This window comes from Alligator mississippiensis, chromosome 15, assembly GCF_030867095.1.
Source record: "Alligator mississippiensis isolate rAllMis1 chromosome 15, rAllMis1, whole genome shotgun sequence".
In the NCBI taxonomy this organism is placed as follows: Eukaryota; Metazoa; Chordata; order Crocodylia; family Alligatoridae; genus Alligator; species Alligator mississippiensis.
This window is the reverse complement of record NC_081838.1, coordinates 4,857,128-4,881,676: the sequence shown is the minus strand read 5'-3', so window position 1 is coordinate 4,881,676 and position 24,549 is coordinate 4,857,128. Positions and strand designations below refer to the sequence as shown.

Genomic DNA, 24,549 nt, shown 5'->3' with positions numbered 1-24,549 from the left:
CAAATTAGTTTGGCACCCTCCCAGAGTGCCACTGAGATCCCCCTGTCCTGCCTGCGCTGCTGCTCTGCTCCCTATTTCCTGTCCTCTGTTCCCTGCCCGGTCTGCTGCTCTGCTTTCTGCTCCCTGCCCCACCTGCCTGTTCCTTCCCCTCCTGCCTCTTGGTACTTGTGGCAGGTGTGCAGAGGGTGCCCACCCATGCCTAACTCAATGGGAATGCTACACACATCGTCCCTGCCCATTTTGAGGGAATCAGTCATCACCTGGATTATGCAAAGAGGGTGCTCTGGACCAGCCAGTCCTGCCCTCATTTTTCTGTTCTCAATTTTAATGTTCCTACATTACAATTTTTCTGCAGATAGAACAAAAGCATGCAAGGAAGTTATGTCCAAGTTAACATTAATGAAATATAAAAATGAGAAGCTCCAACTGAAGGACATCCTGGAAATCAGCTCAGGAAGTATACAGGACCGGACTCCTCAGACACTAGGAGATTTACCGTGGCATTTTCTGAGGAAAGTAATGGCTTTGAATGTCACAGCCAGAAGCACAAGCCTTGTGCATGTGACTCTTGGTGAGCAACCCGCTAAGGGGAACGAAGAACAGGGTATTGATGAAACAATCTTCCTTCTCAGCAACAACGACATGGAGGATGGTGTGAACCCCCTGGATGTGGTCTGTGCAGTCCTCCATTGCTCAGACAGTTTCCTGCAGCAGGAGATCCTGTCCAAAATGGCCATGTGCCAGTTCGCCCTCCCTCTTCTCCTCCCTGCCCTCGATACCCCCAAGTGCACCCTCCTGCTGTGGGCCATGAGGGACATTGTGAAGAAGTGGAGGCCGTACTCCATGGCAGAGAGCAGGGGCTTCAGAGAGGAGAGCCTGGTGCTCACCCAAATGCCAACCATCTCCTTTGTAAGACTGCAGCACTGCAACCTCTCCAAGTCCAAACTCCTCAATGAGATCCTCAGCCCTGCCCAGCAGCACCACGATTTCTTTGTCCACAGAGACATGGCATCTGGGAATGTCCCTCAGGCAATCACAAATGGGCTGGTTGAGATTTCCTGGTATTTCCCCGGGGGGAGGGAGACCCTGGATGTTTTCCCAGAGCCCATTGCAGTTACTAACCTGCGTGGAGATGTTGCATCGCACTGGCCACACTTTAGCTTCTTAACAGAGGTCTCCTCAGCAGTGTTCATATTTGCTGAAAGCATTACTGAGAGAGAATATGGGCTGCTGTCGTCCCTGAGAGAATCCACGGCCAAGTACTACTTCATTCTCAACCACCAGGCCAGGCGTGCCCAGGAAACCCTGGGGTTCCTTAAGAAGTTATCCCCAGTGCTGAAACTAAAATCTTCACATGTGCTGATGAAAGATGAGACCACAAATATAGCGACATTTGTGAAAAAGCTCCATACCACTATATTAGGCATACTGAAATCTGCTCCCAAGAGGCTGGCTATCCAAGACATGGCTGTGACAGCACGTGAACTAGGAATCCACGTAGATGAGGACCGTAAGGAATGTCTGGACACAAGTAAGCACGCTGATGAAATCACCCAAAAAATAAGGGATGTTGCCAGGTACAAACAAGAAATGCTGAGACTCCAAGGAGATTTATGGAGGAACTTAGCTAAGGTGGAAAAGGAATTGTGCCGAATGGCCAGACAAGGGGACACCCCTTCTGAGAAATATAGATCTCAGCTGAAGGAAAAGATGTTGGAGATACGTAAACAGCAGAACACATGTGATCTTACTGATGGTCTGACTAAATTCATTAGTGGAATAGGACACCTCCCCCAAGTGGAAAAGCAGTATTTCCTGAAATGGGTGAAGTTCCAGCTGGATTCAGTCGCAAGGGAGAATCTTTCTCTATTGAGGAACACATACAAAGAGAAATGTAAAACTTTAGATGACCCCCAAAAGTTGGCTCAATTAGATAAATTAATATCATCAGCTTCCCTAGGAGTGGAGCATTTCATGCGTGAATTGGGGCAGTTCTATGAAGCTGAATGTTCAATGGTAAAGGAAAGGAAAATTCAGAAACATCAGAGGCAGTTCACCCAGCTCCCAGGCATTGCAGCTGACCTGATGCTGGAAGGGTTTCCCCTGGAGCTGCTCGATGGAGATGCCTCCAACATCCCGCTGCAGTGGGTGACAGATGTGCTGACTCAGCTCCACACCCGGCTGCGGGGAAGGTCCCGGATGGTGGTGCTAACAGTGCTGGGAGTGCAGAGCACGGGGAAATCCACCCTGCTCAACACCATGTTCGGCCTGCAGTTTGCCGTGAGCAGTGGCCGATGCACACGAGGGGCCTTCATGTTGCTTATTAAAATCAGGGAGAATTTAAAAGAGGAGCTGGGCTGTGATTTCATCCTGGTGATAGACACTGAAGGCTTGAAAGCCCCTGAACTGGCCACGCTGGAGGATAGCTACCAACACGACAATGAGCTGGCCACGCTGGTGATTGGGCTGAGTGACATCACCATCGTGAACATGGCCATGGAGAATGCCACGGAGATGAAGGACGTCCTGCAAATCGCGGTGCATGCATTTCTCAGGATGGGGGAAATAGGGGTGAAACCCAACTGCCAGTTTGTGCATCAGAACGTCAGCGACGTGTCTGCGCACGAACAAAACCTGAGGGACAGGAAACGCCTCCTGGAGCAGCTGAACGAAATGATCAAAGCCGCAGCAAAGATGGAAAAATTAAACAAGGAAATAACGTTCTCTGACATAATGGACTACGATGCAGAGAAGCACAACTGGTACGTCCCTGGGCTGTGGCACGGTGTCCCCCCCATGGCTCCAGTAAACACGGGATACAGTGAAAAGGTGTTTGAGTTCAAGAAATACCTTTTTGAATTCATAAGGAACCGTTCACGTACAAGAAAGGCCAAGGATGTCCCCCAGTTTATCAAATGGGTGGAAAGCCTGTGGAGTGCTGTGAAACATGAGAACTTCATCTTCAGCTTCAGAAACAGCCTCGTGGCTGAAGCCTACAATCAGCTGTGCATGCAGTATGCCGAGTGGGAGTGGGATTTCCGCAAGGAGGTGCACCTCTGGGTAACTGAGAAGGAAACAGCAATTCAAAACCTTTCTCCTACCGAACTAGAAGCTGATGACTTCCAGCATGCAATGCAACAGAAGCTTCTTTGCGGAGAAGAGAAAATTCTGGAGTCTTTAAGACAGTATTTTGAAAGTGGAGCCGCAAACCTGCCTCTGATAGAAAAGTATAGAGAAGATTTCATCAGAAGTGCTAAGGGCCTGAAGAATGAACTAGAGAGTTATTCATTTAGCAAATGTAAGGAAGCCGTTCATATTAAAAAAGGCCAGCACAAAATCGAATTCATCCGGGGTGAGTACCTGAAAGTAATTGAAGAGAAAGTGGACAAGCTTTTGGACGACTGCAGAAGAAAACAAAGGAAACTGCAAGATAAAGAATTGGAAGAAGAATTTGAGAAAATGTGGAAAGAAACGCTGCTTGAATTATCTCCCATTCGTTTAAAGAAACGGCAAGTCCATGAAGAGATGGACCTCCAGCTGAGAACAGACCTTGGTAAGAGAAGAGGTCCAGTCAATCAGAAAATACAGAGAGCTAGAAGCTTGTTGAATTATAACATTCAATCTTTCCAAATGCGAAATGAATATTTAGACTCCTCTTGGCATCATCGTGTTACAGATTATATATACAATGAACGGTCACAGAAAACAGGAGAAGTTGCAAGCTCCTTGCTGAGCCGATGTAGTGACTACATTCAGGGAAGGGTCGCTTCCAAAGCAGACTATGATAAAACCTACTGCGGAGAGTTGTTGCATATGATCAATGAAAGGCTTCAACAAAACGATGTTCAGAAACTTCATACTTCTGCCCACTTTGAAGTAGACCTGAAGCTTCACATTTTGGGGGAAGCATCTCGAGCATTTCAGAAGATGCATGAAGATTTTATCAAGGAAAATGACGCTCAGCAACGTCTGGAGAAGCTGAAACCTCAATATTTCTCTATATTTAGAGACCATTACTTGGAAAAAGATGCCTGGCAAGATAGGGCCAGGGATTTCTGCCATCAGTGTCTCAAACCTGCCATCATGGATTATGTGAATAAAAGACTTGGTCTGGAAATAGTAGATGATTTTCTTAGCAGTGGACTGTCTAGGGAATATGCCAGCCGGAGCTTTTTCCAGTTCACAGTGCTGGAAAAGCTGTTAGAAGATGGCAACTTTGACAAGTATGTAGAGTACATTAGTAATTATGAAAAGTTTGTAAAAGATTGGATATGGACACACATTTTAGATCACTATGGAGAGAATGAAGATTTAGATAAACTGGAGAAAGGTATTTTATCCTCCATTATAAAGAAAGTCGGGGATGCTCTGGAGCCCACCAAACTTGAAACGGCCAATACTATCTCAGCCTTTTTAGAAAACTTTTGCAAAATGTTAAAGAAGGATCTGGTCATTTCCAAAGACAGCTTAGTCGGGATTCAGTTTAAGAACACAGCTAATCCAGATCAGTTTTCTGATTTTATTCAATCCTTTCTTCCTGGTCTGCAACAACAAGTACTATCTGAGTTGAAAGGTTTGGATGTTAGCTCAAAGCTCTGCAAGCTCCCCGTGAAGCCCCAGGAGGAAATCTTTAAGCGAGTGTTTGGCTGTGGGAATCAGTGTCCGTTCTGCAAGGTCCCCTGTGAAGCAGGAGGAGCGGCTCATGAGCAGCATTTTGCATCAGTTCATCGTCCTCAGGGGCTTGGGAGGTACCGTTATGTTGCAACAGAAGATCTCACGTGTGCCATATGTTCTTCTGATGTGGTTTCCAACAAACAGTTTAAAAATTCAGACACAGAATGGAAATATCATCCTTACAAAGATTATCATCAGTATTATCCTGATTGGCTCATCCAGCCAGATCCCAGCATCGATGCTTCTGATTACTGGAAATATGTTTTTAAAGAGTTCAATCAAGAGTTTGCTGAGAGATATGGTGCTAAACCAGCTGATCTCCCACCTGACTGGCAAGGAATTACATAAGAGCAGGCCTTGGGCAGCCTAAGAGAGCTTTTCAATATGAAATAAAAACAGTCTACGGAAGTGCAATATATTCGTGATTAACGAGGAAAATGAGAAGTCTTTTGAAAAAGCACACTTTTTCCCATTAATGCTGTTAGTTCCCAGTAGGACCCCTTCATCCAGGGCAGAACCTGTCTTCTCTATCTTCTGCTTGTTCAGCCTTTAGCTTGAAGACCGGAAAGGCTTTCCAGGCGGTGCTGAGCTACCTTTCTTCCGCTCCCCAAACCCTGACCACCGCTGTGATTTCACTCTCTGCCATGCTGGTACTTCATAGACCTGCGGGAGTTCCTCCTTCAGTTGTCTCCAGACACCAGTGATTCTCAGCCAGGAGGTCGCAGCACCCTGGGGTGCACAAGATCCTTGTCTCGGTGCAGTGAAAAACAAGCCGTGTTCGGTGTGCAAACACCCACGTGATTTGCTACCTAAACCCGGAGTTTTTAAACACAAAGCTATCGTGTCCAAAGCATCCCCACCTGGCGTGCTCTCTCTGAGCGTTTTCAACAGAAGAACTGCTCTCTTACCTCCCAACAGCGATCAATGAGTGAAAGCTCAGAGGTGGTATCTTCCAAGGAGCGCATTGAGTCTAACAAGGCAAGCCTTGAGTCTCAAAGCGCATTTCTACCCATCCTTGCATGCTCGCCTGAACTTAATGCGCTTTTGCCCAGGCACATTAAGGCAATTGAAAAAAACAAAAACAAAAGAACAAAAATCCCCAAAAGAGCAGTAGACCTATATGTTGGCTTGTCTTTCACAATAGATCTTTCAAGTTAAACATTTTCTGCCCAGAAAGTAGCAGGCATTCATGCTCTGTGCCCTTAATTTCCTCCATCATCAAGCAGCTACTAGTAAAATATTATTGTAATGACTAGAATCACCTGGTGGAAAATACTGAAGAAGTCAAGCTGTTTCTTTTTTTCATTGTTATGAATTTGCCTTCATGGTTGGGGTTTGGGGAAAGCAAAAAAGTTAAGGTTATTTGACAGATGAAGGAATGATTTTTTTTCTTTCAATTGGCCTTGCAAAGGACCAGGATGCTACAAATATGGAAAGCAGCAGGTACCAGTTTCTATTAGTGAACTAATCTTTTTGTGTATCTCTAGTGCTGTTGATAATTTCTCCCTCTCCAAGGCAAATATGTTTCTAAAATAGCAACAAGAATTCAATAAAATTTCTTAATCAAAACCACAGAAAAAGGTGATTTCTTACAGTGTTCAACCATAGCTTCTTAGGGTAAAATTCTCAAGGACAGAGCTGTTTTCAGGATCAGGGACCAGTTTAAGACAAGGGAGGGTCGCAGAGTCTGCAGTGTAAGGGATGTGCCTGCTCCACGCGGAGGAGAGGTTGCTTTGCACCTGTATTTATGCAGCTAGAGGCACTCTTTCCAAATTCCACGTTCGGTGTTGACACGTGTGCAGCTGGGGTTTGTAACCATTCGGCTGGAAACCAAGACACAGCTTCCAACTATCACCAGGGTTAGAGTCTGGAACAGCCTTTGATTTGGAGAAGGAGTCTGAACATGCTTTCCATTGGATCTAGATTGGCTTACGTAAGGGGTTATATGACATAGTTTCCCATGGTGCTGTGGGACAGGATCTGATGGACTGAGGACCTTACAAAGCCCAGTTGTCTCTATCGACCACCAGCTGCCTCCTCGATGCTCATCACTCTTCTACTAACTTCACGAAGGCTGAGTCTCTCACAGGATTTTCCGGGTACCGTTCATGTCGGCGATTGCTGGGGATTCCCATGAGAAGACCATTACACCCTTCCCCTCCCCCGTCCATGTGCAGAAAGCATTTGAGAACTGCAAAGGTGACTGCGGGGCAACCACAGGATTTCAGTAGGCAGAGGGGCTTCTGTAGAGGCCAACTAGACCTGTGCAAAATTTTGGCAGCCGTTTCATTTCGGAGCTGTTTCAGGCCATGTCAGCACCCAAAACACCGAATCCAAAATGAAACAGAAGGCTCCAAAACTTCTCCGCAATGAAACGAGGCATCCGAAATGTTTCAGAAAATTTTGGAGTTCCAGGGCTGGGCTTGCAGGGGAACAGTTGTATGCTGGTGCCCTGCCACGTGACTTGGCTCCACAGGGAGCAGAGCCATGCTGGGGTCTCTCTTCTGCCACTGGCCTCCCCGTGCTGCTCCGGTGACATGGGGCAGAGTGGGGCGCGCAGCGGCGGTGAGGAGACCCCGGCATGGATCTCTGCTCCCTGAGGAGCCAGGTTGTGTGGCAGGGCAGTGCTAATCCCTGCGGTGCGACCTGGCTCTGCAGGGAGCAAGATCAAGGGCTGGGCACCGGCAGCAAGGAGACCGCAGCGTGGATCTCCGCTCCCTACAGAGCCGAGTCATGCGGCAGGGACCAGCAGGCTTGCTCGCTGCTCTGCGCTGCTTCTCTGCCCCGCAAGCAGGCATGACAGGGAGCAGAGATCTGTGGCGGGTCTTGTAGTATTGCCGTAACTGCAATGGCTTTAATTGCTTACATTGTTATTTTCTTCTTATATAATGAAATATTGAACCATTAAGATAAAGTTAATCTTGTTACGATTACTTTCTATAATATTTTGCTCAGTCATTATTAGTGTTCTGGAATCAACCATCTATTTTACATTTCTTATTGCTGAGCATAAATATATTGGACATATTGGTTTCATGATTTTAGACATATTTGACCCATTGGTCTCATGACTTTAGAACTTAAATTTAGTATAGGGAAAATACTTGTGTAAGGGGTTGTGGTATGTCTGGTGTATGTGGAAAGAGGTAACAAAAGAGTGAATGATGTCTGTATGTGACAACGTGAAGGAAGACAGCCCTCTTGCAGCTGGTGAAAATAGCCTTCTGCGGTTTAATGATTAAAGGCTGCAGTGACGCTGAGTCAGCAGTTAAGGGTTACCAAATACTAGATCACGCCTCACGCTCATTGCTGAAGACTGCAAGCAACAGCTCCCCTGAAGATTGCAGACCACAACGCCAGAAGATCATGTCCTACCAAGCCCAGCCTGCCAACAGGACCAGGAGGATGACCTTCACATCTGACTCAGTGGAATCCATAGGAGTGTATGGACAGCAATCCCTATAAAGAATGAACACAAAGACAAGGCTTTCGGTCTTCTTCCACCTGCAAGAAGGAGTTTTGGGCGCGTCCGACAAGACCTGACTCCATCTCGTGGTCAGCCTGGCCGGCCACCAGACTGACCTGAGCAGCTTTAGAACTTGGCAACACCTTAACCTTTGCAGGACTGTCTAACTCTGTGTGTGTGTGTGTGTGTGTGCTTGTTTCTTTTGTATGAATGAATGAATGACGGAATATGCATGGGAATGAGTGAAGCAAATAACCTTACTGCTCTTTATTCTTTTCATGTTGCATGTTTTATGTGTTATGTTCCAATAAATGTCGCGTTGTGCCTTATCCCCGCTAAGATTCCTCGCATAGCACTAGTACCAACTACATCACGAAGCACATAAACCACCCTGCTCCCCACCCCCAGCTTGCTTCAGCTAGGAAAGGAATCATGAATTTTAGAAACCTGCCAAGCCAGTCCACATAAGAGAATTGATGGATAAATCAGTCCACTGACAGCCAAATCCCATGACCTTCAAACCTGCCTCATCACTGGCCAATGCATCCTGGACTTGAAAGGCCAGCCTGTCTCCATACTTCATGCTTCCTAGTACAGCTCCTTGCAGACTTGCCATTGCAAGGCAAGCCAGCCAGCCCTGCTGCTAGGGGCTCAAAGACCTCCCAGGGCCTGCCTCATGTAATCCCTTGTGCTCCTGGGAGGTGTTGCCTATGACCAGGACAGAAGGACAGATGGGGGTGGGCATGGGCTACATTTCCAGCTGCAGTCGTTGGTGGTCTAGTGGCCAGAATTTGATTCTTTCACTGCCCCTTCCTTGGTTTAATTCCCAGCAGAGGAATACAGCCTTTGGATCCCCATTCCCTACACTCCCCAGTCCTCCCTGAGTTGCCAGGGTCAGCTTCCCTATCATTCCTGAGCCTCCACTTCATGCTGTCTTGCAAGAGATAGTCCTGAAGCTAGGTAGCTGCATTCTCTCTACCACACTTTGTTCCTCCGTGGCCCCTAGCACTCCTTCATCTCAGACTCGGATCCATTTTGCCAGTGATGGGACCGCTGGGGGCTCTGGCACTTGGCGGGCCAGTAATCCCTGCTCCTGAGGCCTTCAGCACAGGTGTGGGGAGGCTTCAAGCAGGAGAGAAGGCTGTCATGGAAGTCCAACCACACTGCCAATGCAGGAGTGGTGGAAGTGCAGCCCCACCTCTTGAGGGGCAAGCCCCCAGAGAATGAGCAGTGCAGGTGCTGGTGCTGCTAAGCTTGCTGGAAGACAGTCTGTTGCTGGGAAGAGGCTGTTATTCAGACGTAAGAGTAGCCAGCCAAAAGCTAATGCTAAGAGTGGGATTTGAACACACACTTTCAGAGAAAGACCAGAGTATACTGGACAAGGGAAGAGCCCACACTTGAACCTGACAAGTTAGATGACTTGGCTACCCTGACATCACACCGGCACCCTCCCTCACCTTGACTTGCATTGTCCTGCTTGTCACAAGTCGGGGGTTCAATTCTCTCTGTTCTGAACCCCAGAGACTTTCCCCGCCAGGTATTCCCTATGATCCAGTAAGCGAGGCACCCCAGCCTCCTGCCATGCTATCCCGCCTCATTCCCTCACAGTCTTTCGCCAAAGGATGACAAGGGCACAACCTACATTGTCATCTAGCAGCCTTATTCACTTCCACGCCCCAACTTGGTGGTGGGAACAGGCTGTGGGAGGTGTTGTCCTTGTGACACCCTGGAGTTTCCAGCACAGAGGAGTGGTCCCACTGTCTCTCACAGGATGCTGGCTGCAGCCAGGAAAGATGGAGAGAGGAATCTGCGTCCACTTTCTTGTGCTTAGCTGTCTTTGGGGGCCCCGAGCAAATGGCCACATAGGGACTGATGTTTGTGGCACCTGTGAATGTGCCCCTTCTCCAGCCCTGCCCCTCCCAGGCTCTTGGCCACTGGCCAAACTGCTTTCCCAATCTTAAGGTGGCTCTCTTCAACAGGTGGCTTGGAGGGCAGGGAGAAGCTCTCATCTTGAATCCAGACAGGCAACTCTTCTGGGCTCCTGTAACAGGAAACGCTACTTCAGGAGGCGCTACTTCACTGTCAGGCCGGCTAGGACCTGGAACCAACTTCCAAGAGAAGTGGTGCTGGCTCCTACCCTGGGGGTCTTTAAGAGGAGGCTGGATGAACACCTCTCCGGGGTCGTTTGACCCCAGTACTTTTCCTGCCGTGGCAGGGGGCCGGACCTGATGATCTGCTCAGGTCCCTTCTGACTGTACTAACTATGAAACTTTATGAAACCTGCTATGGTTCCTGTTACTGAGGAAAACACAAGTGCTCCCAATTGATTTCTGCCCAGACCCCAGTGGAGAAACACGTGGGAGTAAAGCCAGGGATGATTGGTTCCCGAGGGAGTAACTGAAAGGTAAAACGGGAACGGGTGGCTAGGACTGGGGACCCTAGGGAAGGGGCCACCAGTGCAACAGGGACCATGCTGAATGGTGAAGCTGAGACAAAAGCACCATCTGGCCAGAGAATCAAAGCATACCCTGGAGTGCAGGTACTTACCTGGTGTCGGGAGGCCCTCCACCCAGAATAATTGCCCGCCCCTGGCTCTAGCTCAAGTTTAATTAGAAAAGTCAGGTTTAGAGTGTTGTGCCTGGAGCAAGAGAATAACAGTCAGGTTCCTGGAGTCAGAGAGAGAGAGAGAGAGAGAGAGATCAGCAAAAGTCAGGTTTAGAAAGCTGTTCCTGGAATAAGAAAGTAAAAAGGAGGTGACTGGAGTGAGAGAGAGAGAGTTGGGGTCTCACCATCCAGCGAAGCTAGAACCAGTCGAGGTCCCCAGGTGTTTGCTGGAGCTCACGGATGGGATCTGCAGGCAGCAGGAGGGGATAACACCATTCCCCGTGTGTGGCCAGAGGAAGGCTGGAAACAGTGAAGCAGCTGCTTGTAGCCTTTGTTTCCCAACAGGCTTTGCCTTGAATTAATTGCTCTGGTGGGTACAGTGTAAGGCTTCCTGCGGGAGCAGTCTAAACAGGCTGCCAGTCATTATTCTTCCCCTTGCTGCATAATTTGGGCTCCTCCTCCCTCCCACCCCTTCCTCTGAAATATCAGCAATTGGCCATGGGTGGAGCTGGGATGTTGGGCACAGGGCCCTTGTCCTCCAGGCAATTTTAAGAAACCTAGTGGGTTCTGGCTTATAGCCCTGGCTCACCTGTTCAGGATCTCCCCCGGTCACCAGATTCAGAGTGATTTCCCTCCCACATCTGATTGTCAAAGACTGGTTTTGCTTTTGCCTCCCTCTGTATCTTGGGACATAATTCATCACCACGGATCATCTGGGCATGTTCCACCTGCGTTCTCTGCCACTGCGAGAGCCAAAGCACTGGCAGTGCTGTCAGTCTCAGTGTCTATCTCCCTGTCACTCATGATAGTGTGAGCTTTGGGCACCTCCTACATCTACAGGACGTTGCAAGATGATTGTGGGATGTGAAAAGTCTTGTGAACCCTTTTCAACTCACCACCTGTAGCACTCCCTTCAATAGCGGTGGACTGGGCTCAGTGGTCCAGGTGGTCTGTTCCTGACCTGTGTTCCTATTGTAATGGGCAACAAGGCCTCATGTACCACTGAGGAGGGATACTGGGAAGATGAGGAGGGATGGATGCAATCTTCTTGTAGGGTTCAGTAGGCCACCTTTCCCATGAAGGAGAAGGGCCTGGGCTGACTAACCCAATAGTGCACTCACTGGCAGTGGCTGGGAAAGCAAGGATTTAAGCACAGGGCTCCGCTCCTTCCTGGGAAGTGGCACGTGAGAGCTTTTTGCCATGCTACCAAGCGAATGAATGCATGTCATACATTGATTCAAAGTCAGTATGTCCCTCAGCCCAAATTGAGGGTCCATGCAGCAAGAGTGCCTCCACTTGGATGTGCCAGTACAAATGTATTACCTGGACAAGTCCTTTGTGTCCTCTTCACCCTTTCCAGTCACTTTGGCAATACATTTCATTGAGGGGTAACTACTAGCTGCACAAGAGGAAAAAAATTGAACTGGCAAAAGAAAAAAGATGGTGAGGGGTGGGGTGGTGGGGAGTGTGCAAAGCCCAGCATCAGCCATTCACCTGTTGATGTCATGCCTCTCTTTGAAGGGGAATGGATTGGCCATATCAACTCCTGAAAGGAACATGGCACCAAAGTTCCCGTTCCCTCCTAGTTAGGCTTTCAGCAATATGAAACACAACACTGAAGCCCCTTCAAAATTTTAGCTTATTTACATGTGAGTGATTTTTCTGTTGCTTCTCATGCATGGTTATAAAACAACACAAATATCTTAAATCACAACAGATATGGGGAAATGCAGGCCCCACCTAAATACAGGAAACCCTCCCTATTCGTGGGTTTGGCATTCCTGATTTCAAATATTCGCAGATTCTGAACCTGCTGGACTCCTACTTCCACCACCGGGCTCCCGCTGCCTCTATTCTCTTTCTTTTGGTAACAGGAACTAAATAAGGGCGGGAGTCCAGCGAGACTAAGAGTCTGGTGGCAGTGGCAGGAGCCCGCCGCTCCCGCTAACATGTAAGTCTCTTTATTTTGAGAGAGAGGGAGTCTGCCGCCACCAGACTCGCCCCCCAGCCGCTGTGAGCGCAGTGCCTTATTCATCGTTTTCGCCATTTGCAGGGATTACAAGAATGTATCCCCCGCAAATTGCAAGGGTCACTTGTACTGCACTGTAATTAAGTCCTCTGCTTGTTTCTGCCTTAAAGAGAGGGATACAGAACAATGTCGAGTTTAAACCCACCATATTTATTCATATACCATGTACCCCAAACCAGACACACACCTTGTCTTGGACTAGGAGAATAATGAAAGAAAAGATTTTTCCTCTTAATCAAATGGTTCAAAATCAGTTTCCTGATTTAATACACATGCCCTGATATTTAATAATTAATTTTTTGGAGAAAAGTGCTGGTGGTACATGAATGAATAAGGTAGAAATTTGTTCAAATCGTGTACTTATCAGAACAATCTCTTTGAAATTATTTATCACCAACAGGGCACATCTATGTGTGAAATGAATTTTACACAATATTATTGCTCCCATGTGCAGCATTTATATGTGTGCCTGTCACAGAGCACTGAGGTGCCCTGCTCCTGAAGAGGGGAAACTGCTAGGGAGGGAGCCCTAGCAGTGACTAAGGAGCCCAGCTGTGGGTTGCCGGGGCAACCAGGAGGTCAGCTGACTGAAAGGGGCAGGGCCTGGCTCCTATATAAAGCACAGACCAGAGGCCAGAGGGAGTTCTCTGCCAGCTACCAAAGAGAAAGGAGCTCTCTGCCCTGGGAGAGAGGGGACACCTGATGCAGGGGCTGCATCTGAGAGTTAAAGGGTCACTGGTAGGACTGAATGTTGTTTGGGCCGGTTGGCTTCTGTTTTTGTTATAGCCGAAGGGCGTGTGTTTTGTTGTTGTTAGAACCGGTGGTTTGGGCGAGGCTATTCAGGGTTGGAGGAGGCCTCATAGGGGACCCACAGTAGCGTGGGAACCCCAGCACCAGTACGGGAGCAGCATATGGGGTACATAGACCCCAGCCTCAGAGAGGAGCATTCTATGAAGCCCCAGTGTGGGCACTGTGAGCCCCAGATAGGGGGCAGCATTATCGAGGAGCCCAAGTGTGGGCACGGAGAGCCCCAGGAGGAGGCAGCGTTGTAGATAAGTCCTCAGAGAACAGGGCACAGAGCGAGATAGGGCCAGAGAGAGCCCTAGCACCAGAGGGAGCGTGCATCAAAGGAAGGAAGGCCCGAGAGAGAACAGGAAGGGGCCAGATGGAATAGCTGTTGTCTCAGCTCTATCACTATCGGCGAGGTGTGGAGTGCGGTGTAGGGGAGGAAATGGAGCCGCAGATAGCGCCCCCTAGCAGCAGGGTAGTACAAGGGCAGCCTCCCACTAATTAACACCAGTTAATCATTAAGAACAAGGCGTGGCAGGCGAGTTGGCGGACAGTTGCCCCAGGAACAGGTGTGCGGGCCAAATTAAAGTCAGCCCAGAGTGGCTACCTGTCACAGTGCCCAGGACTGCAGCATGTTGATCTAGGGCAGCACAGCGCCAGCTGGCAGGGAGGTCAGGGAGCTCAGGGCTGCTTCCCCCAGCTCAGCATGCTGTGGAGGGGCTGGCTCGGATACTGGGGTGCTCCAGTGTGGGGCTAACTGACAGGAAGCCCCACACTATAGCACCCACATGTCCCAGCCAGCCCCAGTCACCATCTACTAGGGCCGTGCAAGGCTTTGGACAGAGCTTCAGATCTGGAGAAGCTTTGGATGCTTTGGGGTCCAAAGCAGCACATCCAGGTCGAGGCGCTGCTTCGTTTGGCTTCCCGAAGCGCTTCAGAGCCGCCTCGGAGATCCAGCCATAGGATATCATAGAGAAACAATAAAATAGCTATAATGTTGTTGGGTTTTTTTCCAATTTGAATGAAATTTTCAGGGATGGTAGAATCTGCAGAGAGGATGAAGCCTGCCAAGGTTCAAGAAGATTGGTGTGGGGACTTGGGGGGAACAGCACCCCAAATTGTTGAAAGCAAAACTCATGTCATGTCTAGGCATTACAGCACAGCTGGGTGAACAATGCAGGGGTGTTAGCTCTTACTGAGGTCACAAAGCCTGCCAAGTTTCAAGAAAATCAGTGCAGGAGTTTGGGGGGAAGTGCCCCTCAAGCTGCGGACAAGCAAAACTGGTGCCATGGGTGCTGTGGGACTGGCTGTGTCTGTCCTGGGGGGGGAGGCACTGCTGCAGGCCTGGCTGCTCAGGTGCTGTGTTCCCAGTTACCAATCAATCAATCATGATTCACTTAGGGACCAGCTCAATGCACAGGACCTAGCTACTACACAATGACTTAACGAGCAGCAATTAGCACCTACAAAACCAGGCTAAGGAGAGGAAGGAATCAATACAGACAATCAACTGCCCCAAGACAGTTGGCACGAGTTTTGCCCATCAGCAGCTAGGAGTGCAGGGCCCCAGGACCCCCCTGCACCAATCTCCTCAACAGCTGGTAGGTGTCTCAGCAGGGGCCACCGTCCCTGCAGCTGTCACACCGCTGCGCCTTAACACACACAGTGTCACCCGTGGCACCAGTTTTGCTTGTCTACAGTTTGAGGGGCAGTTCCCCCCCAAACCCCTGCACTGATCTTCTTGAAACTTGGCAGGCTTTGTGGCCTCAGTAAGAGCCACCACCCCTGCAGTTTTGACCCCCCTGTGGTGTAACACACAGCCGTAACAGGAGTTTGGCTTTCAAGACTTTGGGGTAGAGTTCCCACAAACCCCTGCACTGATCTTCTTGAAATTTGTCAGGTTTTATGCTCTCAGCAGAGGCTACCAATCCTGCAAATTTCATCCAAATCAAACAAAAAACAAAAAAGTTCCAGAGCCACTTCGTCCAGATCAAGGCAGAAACCAGGTCCGGAGCTCCAGGTTGGATGGCTGACATCCAAAGCAGCCAGATCTGACGCCGGATTGGATCACTGCCGACTTGTACAGGCCTACCATCTACCCATTCATTGTGGTGGAGTAAACTCTGCCATAGAATAGTACTTGTGCTGGGCAGTACTATCCTAAAGAACACTATGTCTGAGTCTTACAGAGGAAGGATGACCACTCACCTTGCCAATGGACACATGCGATGCCAAATCCAGACGTGTATCAGAGCATCTCTCTTAAAGTGGTCCTCAGATGTGTTGGGAGAGGTGTCAGAGCTGAAATATGTCCTGCTGGTTTCCTGGCCCTGCATAGAGACAGAAGAGGTCCAAACCTTGCAAAAAAACCATCCTGAACAAGTATGGCTGTAAGAGCCCTTGTACACATACTCGGCATTTAGCTCCTAAAAATGTTCCTGGTTTAATTTTTCTATCTTAATTTAAGACACCTAAATAAGTACGTGGACATGATTTACCATGTAAGGGCTTATTATGCTATGACTACTAAAAAGCACTAGAGGGCATGTCAGAAGACTTCTATCCTCGTGCCCTTTCAGTCCCACCTTGCTGCCAGGCGATGCTTTAGGACAAGAGACACCCAGCTGCAGCAGTTCTGCCACTCTCTTTCCTGGGTGCAAGTTGCACATGGCACACGGGGAGCTGAAGCGTGAAATCTTTCCGTACAAAGCTAACCCCCGAGCACGGGGCACTCGGGCACTCTCTTTTTTGCACCAAACCTTTCTGTGCAAAGCCCTGCAGGGCTCCCCAAGTGCACACAAGCATCTCCCATGGCTGGGAGAAGGGGTGGCACCCTTCAAGCAGCATGCTGTTTCCACCAGCACAAGGCCGGTGGGGGTGGGGGTAGGGGGGAAGCTGCTCCCTGAGGGTCTATAAATTCGTGGAGCAGAGATCAGGGTACATACGCTATATCCACGAACAGAGAATGGGACTCAGCCCAGCAGGTACCTGTTCGACCAGTTCTATGTTTGCTGCTGATGTCTGGTGTGGTGCAGCGTAGCCACGAACAAGAGACTTGTGAGGCGGATGGGACTCAGCCCAGTGGGACACTTGGGCCCTCAAGACCGGTTCAACAACAGTGCTGGCTGCTGATGCCGGTGCAGCGGTCTCCTGCAGGATGAGACCACTTTTGCGACACTTGAAACAGAACACACAAGCAAGACAAAGGTAAGGCACTCGGCTGTGCCCGAAGGAGGGTGGCCTGCATCGTTTACTTACATTTTCCTGTAAATAGGGTTTCATTGCCGTGAATGTTGGTGCAAGCTATCCCACAGCATGAAGTCCTGAAGTCGCAGGGCAAGGTTTCAAGGCGGGGTGGGGAATACACCCTTCCCCACTTCTCGCGCCTCGTGCCCCCTTCCCCACCGCTCACGTACAGGACGGGTACCCCATTTCAGGGCTGGAGGGAATGCATGGTGGTTTTCAGTACAAAGTCTTATGCTCTTCTCTTCCCCCTCCCTCCTATTTCTAGTTCCCGAATGCTATGTTTCCTATGCTGCTCCCACCATGCACAGCAGGCAGAAGAGAAGAACAGAAGCCTCAGACACTCGCCTGATGCCACTTCCATCTCCAGTAAAAATGCTGGCAATGTCACTGCCTCTTCACTACTCTTAATATCCTTTTGCTGAAAGAAGCATGTGGGAATTCACCATTAGCCTCTCTGCCACGAGGTAGACAAGTCCTCGTATTCTGTGACTACATCAGCAACTAAAGCTTGGTCAACCTAGTCCAAGCAGCTTCTTACTGAAATATGCTTCCTTAGCTCATTTCAAGGATCATGTATGTAATGTTCCTTTTTCTTTCTCTGTCTTTTCATGTAGCCCAGGTCATTATCCCAAGTAAGTATGCTTTCCCCGCGGCTGGTGGCTGGTGACTCCCCCTCAGCACCCCTGGTTGGTGGTGGCCTGCATGCCTCCCGTCACCCTTGCCACAGTGCAGCTTCTTTAAGAACGCCCATTCTAGCCTGTTTTCTTGGGTTAAAAAAATGGGTTTTCCCTAAAAATCAAGACCAAGCCTACGTGCAGTTTTGAACAGTGTTGGTTGAAAGTAAATTTTGTGATATAATGTTATTCTTTTCACAAGAAAAAAGTTTTTCAGCCAGCTTTTCATTACCAAGGGCATCCTCCCACCTCTCCCACCCCCACCTCACACACACACAGCCCCCATTTTCTTTGTTTGTCTTTGTTCATGTAGCCCCAATTTTTTTACCTTACTTGTGTACTCTACATCCACATACACTCCCGCCAGCCCTTCTTCTCTTCCTGAGTCTTTCCTGCAGCATGGTGGCTTTTTAAATAGAACCCATGTTTTGTATGTCCCAGGGGTACAGGGACAGGGGGCTATGCACCCCCAGAGAGGGAACCCCAAGAGTAAAAACTACTTACTGACATCAAGGCTCCAGACGCCAGATGAATGCAGCTGACTAGAAAAACCCGCACAGTTCATCAGCCACCCCTATATAGAGCTGGGGCCGATGCATGATGTCACAGATGATCACCGGCCAGTCAGGATAAAAGCTGGCACCAGCTGGCAGCAAGGGAGAGCGGGAGAGGCAGCGGAGGCTGTGGATGCTCTCCATGCCAGTGGTGATCAGCGCCAGCAAGACAGAGGAAACTCTGATCGGGCAGGGACACCTCGAGAGCAACAGCTACAAAAGAGCCCCACACCAGTCATGGATGGCACTGGCATCTGGGAAGAGATCTTGCTCCAAGAGGAGCAGGAAAAAGCACAAAGGACGGTGCACACTACCCACACCGGACACTTACAGACCAGGTCGTGGGAGAAGAATTAACCCAGAGCAAGGTATTGGGAAGCCCTCAACTGGCAGAGGGCGGAGCAGTGGCAGGGGACGTGGCAGGGCACAGGCTGTAGGGCAGAGCCAGTATAATAAAGCAGTTCAGCCTGATCTTTCTTTTTTGTATACCTGTCTTTTCCCTTTCGTTGGCATCCTTACCTTTTGCTTCCTTCTGGCCTGTGCCTATTCCTCAGTTGCCTTCTGTTTTATTTTGCTATCTCATTTTATTTGCTGGTGACTCTTCTTTGAGGGGTCCAGATGATTGCCGTACAACAAGGACCGCAGGAAAGAAGCAACAAGCAAATGGCAGAAAGCACCAGATACCTGCAGGAGAGGGGAACATCCTACGGATACAGAGTCTATTAAGAAAAGAAGAAAAAGACCCATCATCTGACATGGTGCAATGGGTAAGGGCCAGCAAGACTAGAGGGCCAGCCACATCAAGATCAGGTGGCCCTTCAGAGGCTGGCAAATGGGAGGGGTGTAGGGGAGGTGGAGTCCCATGAATATCCGTCAGGAGGAACAACCTATGTCGAGGGACCACCGACAGAGACGCTACCACTGAAGTCATGTCAGCTGAGTTCTGGGGTCTTCCCTGGGGTGATTGGGGCCCCTGTCAGAGGTTGTGTGAAACTTCCCCACGTCCATCACCAGGCTCCTGCACCAAGGCAGCGCATGAATGGAGACTCGAAGCAAGACAGGCACGTTTGGCCAAAATCTTGATAAAACCAGCCAGTCCCGTTGATGTAGGATTTCAAGCTGGGCAGTTTTTTGGCTGTGGTATTCTGTGCTGCTGGGCTTCTCAGGCAAAATAGTCCTTCCACACACCTTCCCCCATGGCTGAGGAGAGGGGCTTCTGGGGCAAAATAGTCTTTCCCTACCTTCCCTGAAGGCCCACAGCTAGGGGCTTCAGGCTTTAGCATCACAACTTTAACGCTTTCATGTTTCACTGTACCTAGCCTAGCACACTTTCTGCTGTAATCAAAATATGACTTAATGTCTTCCTCCTGCAAAATCTGAAAGTATGTGCACACACAGGCGTGCACACACACAGGCATGCACGCACACACACACACACACACCACCCTGCTTCATGCTGGGAAAAATGGGTGTTAAAATCCTCAGTTCTTTCACTGCATAGAGCAGCTTCCTTTTTCAGGGGTGAGGTGGAGGTTAACATCTAAAAAAGGGCTTTCCCTAAAAATCTAGACCAAGATTACATGCAGGTTTGAACAGTGTTGTTTGACAGTTAACTTCATGATATAATGTTTTTCTGTCTCTTGCCTCCTGGCTGGGGCTCTGTCTGGGGCAAAAAAACTTCCTCTCAGGTTTATTTATGATACAATATAATATAAGCACTTTGTGGTATATATGTGATATATTTGTGATTGATATATATATCACAAATATATCCAACGTATATATGGGGACTGCAGAAACCTTTCTTGGACCACCCCATGCCATACCTCTGTGGTTTTTCCAGTTTTCTGGTTTTCCTGGAACTGGGCTATTTTGGGGGCTGGGATTACATCTGGAAATTCTCCCTGGTCCAGCCCATGTGCTCAGGAAGTCCAAGAGAGTCCCCCAGTGCAGCATGGCATGGGGTAGCTCTAGCTGTGGGGTGTAATAGCCACATATAACAATGCATGCAAATGGCAGCTATGCACCCAGCTCTGGGGTGTAACAGCTGCCTATACAAGTGTATGGGGAGGGCTGAGATACACCCCAGAGCTGGGTGCAATGGCCAAATATAACAGTTTAGCACAGCCCTCAACATACACTGCCGGTGCCCTTCACTCTGGAGCTGCATCCTGACCACAGCCATGTACGGCAGGCTCAGGAGCCCACTTTTTAACAGCAAATTAAACCACTCTTGGCAGCCCACATAAGTTGGCCAAGTGGTTATTAATTAATTATTCTTTAATAACACACACCACAAGAGGGCTCACTACAAACATTGTAGTTACATCCAGTGGACAAAACAGTTCAGTACATATAATTCAGTGAATTACCACGTACGCATGACAGATTAGTGGCTGCATCATTGCAATTTGCATCGTTGAAAACTAAAATACATCAGGATGCGGTTTAGTTTGAAACATAACAAACTCATTTTAATCACAAAAAACTCATGTACATGTAAAGTGTGATGCAATTAAGCCACACAAGTTGGCAATCTTTGCCACATATGCAGGCACCTGTAGTTCTCAGCCTTTTAGACTCCAGGCCCCCTCTTTGGAAAATGTCAACTGTTTCTTTTCACTCATTTTTGACTACAGAAAAATTATACAGCCATTTTCTGTTGCAAAGAGCTCAGAAAGACCACAACAGGGCAGTATTTTTTGAAGACTGTGGGTCCCCATTTCAAATCTCTAGGTTTATTAATGTGAATCCTGTTCGTACAACTGACAGTGCTAACATTGTGTGGCACCTCACACCACCCTTCAAGTTTTAAGGCACTTTGCATCTAAAGGCAATTGCTCCCGGGTTGAGAATCTCTGCATTAAAGATTAACTAGTTCAGAAAAGCATAAACTTTTGTAGGCAACAGTCCCCTTTGTCAGATGCTACAGAGGTGCTTGCAGGAAGCCAGGGAGAAGAACTAGGACCTCTTATCGAGGGGTACACAGGAATTTGGGCACCTGCACTCTGTGGCCAGGTGCAGACGTTCACAGGGATTAGGAGGAGGATAGATCAGGTTGTACGTGGCCACCTCTTACCCTCAGACCTGGTCTCGATGAGCAGAAATCAATTGAAATGGTAGCTGTACAGAAGTTCCATGCACACAAACTGGTCTAAAAGTTGCAGAACCCGGTCAAAGATAGCTCTGGATCCATGTAGTATCACATGTATTCCATGTATTCCATGTAGTATCAAATGTATCAGGTGTATTCGGTCTATGGTAAATTGGTGCATTGGACTTCTGTACAGTCCCTTGCATAACCACGGTGCTGAGAGAGCCCAGTCACACCCCCAAACCCTGACCTGGTACCGGGCTATTTTTAGCCCCCTGATCCCTCATGCCCCCTCCTCCCCCTACAGACCAGCCAGTCCCCCCAACCCCTATCCCACACACCACTGCCAGAGCCAAGCAAGTACTTGCAGAGGAGGGGGCAGGAGCTAAAAAGGCTTATAGTACCCCAATACCTCCCTACAGATCCCATGAGTTATCTCACCAAATCCTCCTGGACTTCAGCAACCCTCTGTGGAGGTTACCTCTCCCATCACCCTCAAGGTTCACAGATTTCATAGGTTGCATAGATATTTCAGCTGGAAGGAACCCCAGAGGTCAGCAGGGATCATAGGATCCCAGCAAGATAAACATCCAAATGTGTCTTGAAGGCATTCAAAGTGGGTGCTTGCACCACCTTGGTGGCAGTCTATTCCAAACCTTGGGGGATCAGACAGTGAAGAAGTTCTTCCTTATGTCCAGCTTGAATTGGTTGCGGAGGAGTTTGTGAACGTTCAATCTTGTCATCCCTTGGGGCGCTTTGGTGAGCAAATGTTCCCCCAGATTCTGATGAGCACCCCTGATAAACTTATAGGTGGCCACCAGATGCCTCCTGAGCCTGCACTTTTCCAGGCTGAAGAGTCCCATGGCTCTGAGCCTTTCATCATAAGGCCTGCTCTCCTGATCTCTGATCATGTGCGTGGCTCTCCTCTGCAGCCTCTCAAGCTTCTCCACATCCTTTTTGAATTGTGGAGCCCAAAACTGGACACAGTACTCCAGCTGCAGCCTCACCAAGGCCGAGTAAAATGGGAGAATTGTGGCAGGCCGGTAGGGGGAGCTCCTGCATTGAGCCTCCCACCTCACCACGCCTGTCCACCTTCCGGACTCCACATGTCTCTCTAGGGCAAACCTCCTTTCAAGCCCCCACCGCAGAGTCCAGGGGTAACGTATGCTGCCACCACCCCAAGAAGGGACTGTCTGGGTCCTGTGTCCTCAGGGAAACACAGGCCTAATAGTCCTAAGGGTACTCGACCCAATACAAGAACTTGGGGCACTTCCCCAAGTCAGGGGCCAAAAAGGATAGTCTCCCTTAGTCCGCTGACCCAAGAGGCCTCCTGGGCATAATTTAACCCACCCCTCAATAAGTCTCCCAACCTAGGTACAAAGGAGAACTTTATTGGCTACAAAGCGTAGGGTTAGAATAGGGTACAGGGTAGAGCAATATCAGAGAAATCCCATAGAGCGAGCTCCTGTGGCTGGGGTAGCCTTTGATCTCGCATCTGAGTTACTGCAAGCTATATGTCTAGTTGGATCTCAGTTAGCTTACTCACAAGTATCATCCAGAGGCTGTTGGAGATTCCCTCTGGAGGAAGGCAGTTCCTTGATCATGAGTTTTGAGAGACAGAGCAAGTTTCAGATGGTACAGCTCTTCTTTGTTCCTAAGTATCCCTCATGGCTGCTGCCCCCTCCTCCTGGCAGTCCTTCCTTAACGTATATAGCCCTTGTGACCTCATTTACCTGGTCCAATGGAGGTCAGCACCTGTTGGCTGTCAGCCAACCAATTTCAAATACATCACTAGTTGCTGGGCAGACTCTAGCCCAGCAGGAAGGAAGCCCCTCACTCAGGTATGTGATGCCAGTCACGTAGGCAGAGGGAGCAGGTTTCCCCCCTCCCTCAGGAATGTATCCAGCTCAGGTTACCTAAAGACATAGGGTAAGGATGTGTCTCTCTGCTGGGCCCATCCTTATCAAATTGTCACAGAGCAGAGACTTTGGGGAGAGACAGAGGTGGCTTTCTGCCACAAGAATGATGTCCTGGTGTAAGGTTTGACCTAGAAACTACTATGCAAAGCCTAAGCAAAAGTGAATGTTATGTGTCGAATGCCCATCTGCAATGATAAGGAGCAGACAGTCTTAGATAGAGGAAACCTGAAAACAAAAAACAGAATCAGAGGTACTGGAACAAAGGGCTCATTATAATACTAAAAATCACACCCGGAGGCGGGGAAGATATATGCTAATGGAACATATATGTACGTTAATGAGATACATAGCTAAAACACAGGTATAGAGACATGCTCAGTAAAGAACTCCTTGCGTCATTCCTTTATAACCAATTAGCAAACAAGGATGCTTATGAAGATTCAACCTCTGGTATATAAGGGGCTCAGTATTGAATGTGCTTGTGCTTGTCTTGTGAAATTATTCCGCTTGCACCTTTTATTGCTAGCAATAAATCTTTTTTATACTTTCACCCCTGGTATCTTTATTGGCCTTTGCATACCGGGCACAAACCCAGACTTGAGCTGGGGCCTAACACTGGGATGTGCTTGAGAAGCATCTATGGATGCAAGCCAGCATCTTGCTCACTTTACTAGCTGCAGCATCACATTGCAGGCTCATGTTCATCTTGTGGTCGATCCTGACCCCCAAGTCCCTTTCATCCATAGTGCTAGCCAGTGTAGCACTGCCGAGCCTATAAGCATGCTGCAGGTTTTTCCTCCTAACGTGGAGACCCTTGCATTTTTCGGTGTTAAACACCATCAGGTTCTCATCCACCCATTTCCTGAGCCTGTCAAGGTCTGCCCCCTGACCCCTCATGAACCAAGAGACACCCACAAGAACAGCCCAGCCAAGACAGGCTATGAGCACAAGAAATACCCAGGTAACAGACAGGGGCCCAGATAGTCCTGGGATTGAGAAGGTGGTGCATACACCCTCAGGAGGCTTTACATGCATAGTATGGGGAACAAGCAGGAGGAACTTGCCCTCATGCTAGCTAACACAAACCCAGACATAGTGGGGCTCACTGAAACTTGGTGGGATCCAATGCACAACTGGGTGGTAAACGTCAAGGGCTATAGGCTGTATAGGCAGGTTAGAATGGGGAGGAAAGGTGGGGGTGTCACACTCTATGTCAGAGAGCTATACACATTCTCAGCAAACAGCACTGGGTCTGAGGTAGGGAAGACTGAAGTGCTCTGGGTCATAATACAAGGGGGTTGGGGGGAAAGGGACTTAACAGTGGGCGTCTACTACAGGCCACCTAAGCAGGGAGAAGAGCTGGACCGGGAAGTCTCAGGTCAGCTCACAGAGGCAGTTAAGTCAAGGGACATGGTCATCATAAGTGACCTAAACTATCCAGACATCTGCTGGGAAGAGCCATCAGCTAGGTCTGACTGCTCACATAGGTTCCTAGCTGTG

General features: G+C 48.9%; 1 protein-coding gene and 1 long non-coding RNA gene across 10 annotated transcripts; one reads left to right on the top strand and one right to left on the bottom strand.

The window, feature by feature from the left end:
* The first annotated feature begins 321 nt into the window (after positions 1 to 321).
* LOC132245698 (up-regulator of cell proliferation-like) lies at positions 322 to 7,192 on the top strand. Its single transcript, XM_059718391.1, has one exon. It carries the CDS (start codon positions 328 to 330, stop codon positions 5,020 to 5,022), a length of 4,695 nt encoding a protein of 1,564 aa, XP_059574374.1. The 5' UTR covers positions 322 to 327; the 3' UTR covers positions 5,023 to 7,192.
* Positions 7,193 to 7,880: 688 nt separating this feature from the next.
* Positions 7,881 to 23,336, bottom strand: LOC109281099 (uncharacterized). Of its 9 annotated transcripts, XR_009457431.1 has the most exons (10): positions 22,677 to 23,336; positions 18,556 to 18,755; positions 16,821 to 17,001; positions 16,551 to 16,712; positions 15,771 to 15,892; positions 12,068 to 12,143; positions 10,930 to 11,044; positions 10,688 to 10,806; positions 9,783 to 10,181; positions 7,881 to 8,133 (listed from the first exon to the last, which is right to left on the bottom strand). It is a non-coding gene; the product is annotated as an uncharacterized LOC109281099 (long non-coding RNA). The 9 variants fall into 9 exon arrangements; XR_009457434.1 differs by lacking the exon at positions 7,881 to 8,133 and having other exon boundaries at positions 8,142 to 10,181; positions 12,068 to 12,167; XR_009457438.1 differs by lacking the exon at positions 7,881 to 8,133 and having other exon boundaries at positions 8,142 to 10,181; positions 18,556 to 18,740.
* Positions 23,337 to 24,549: the final 1,213 nt, after the last annotated feature.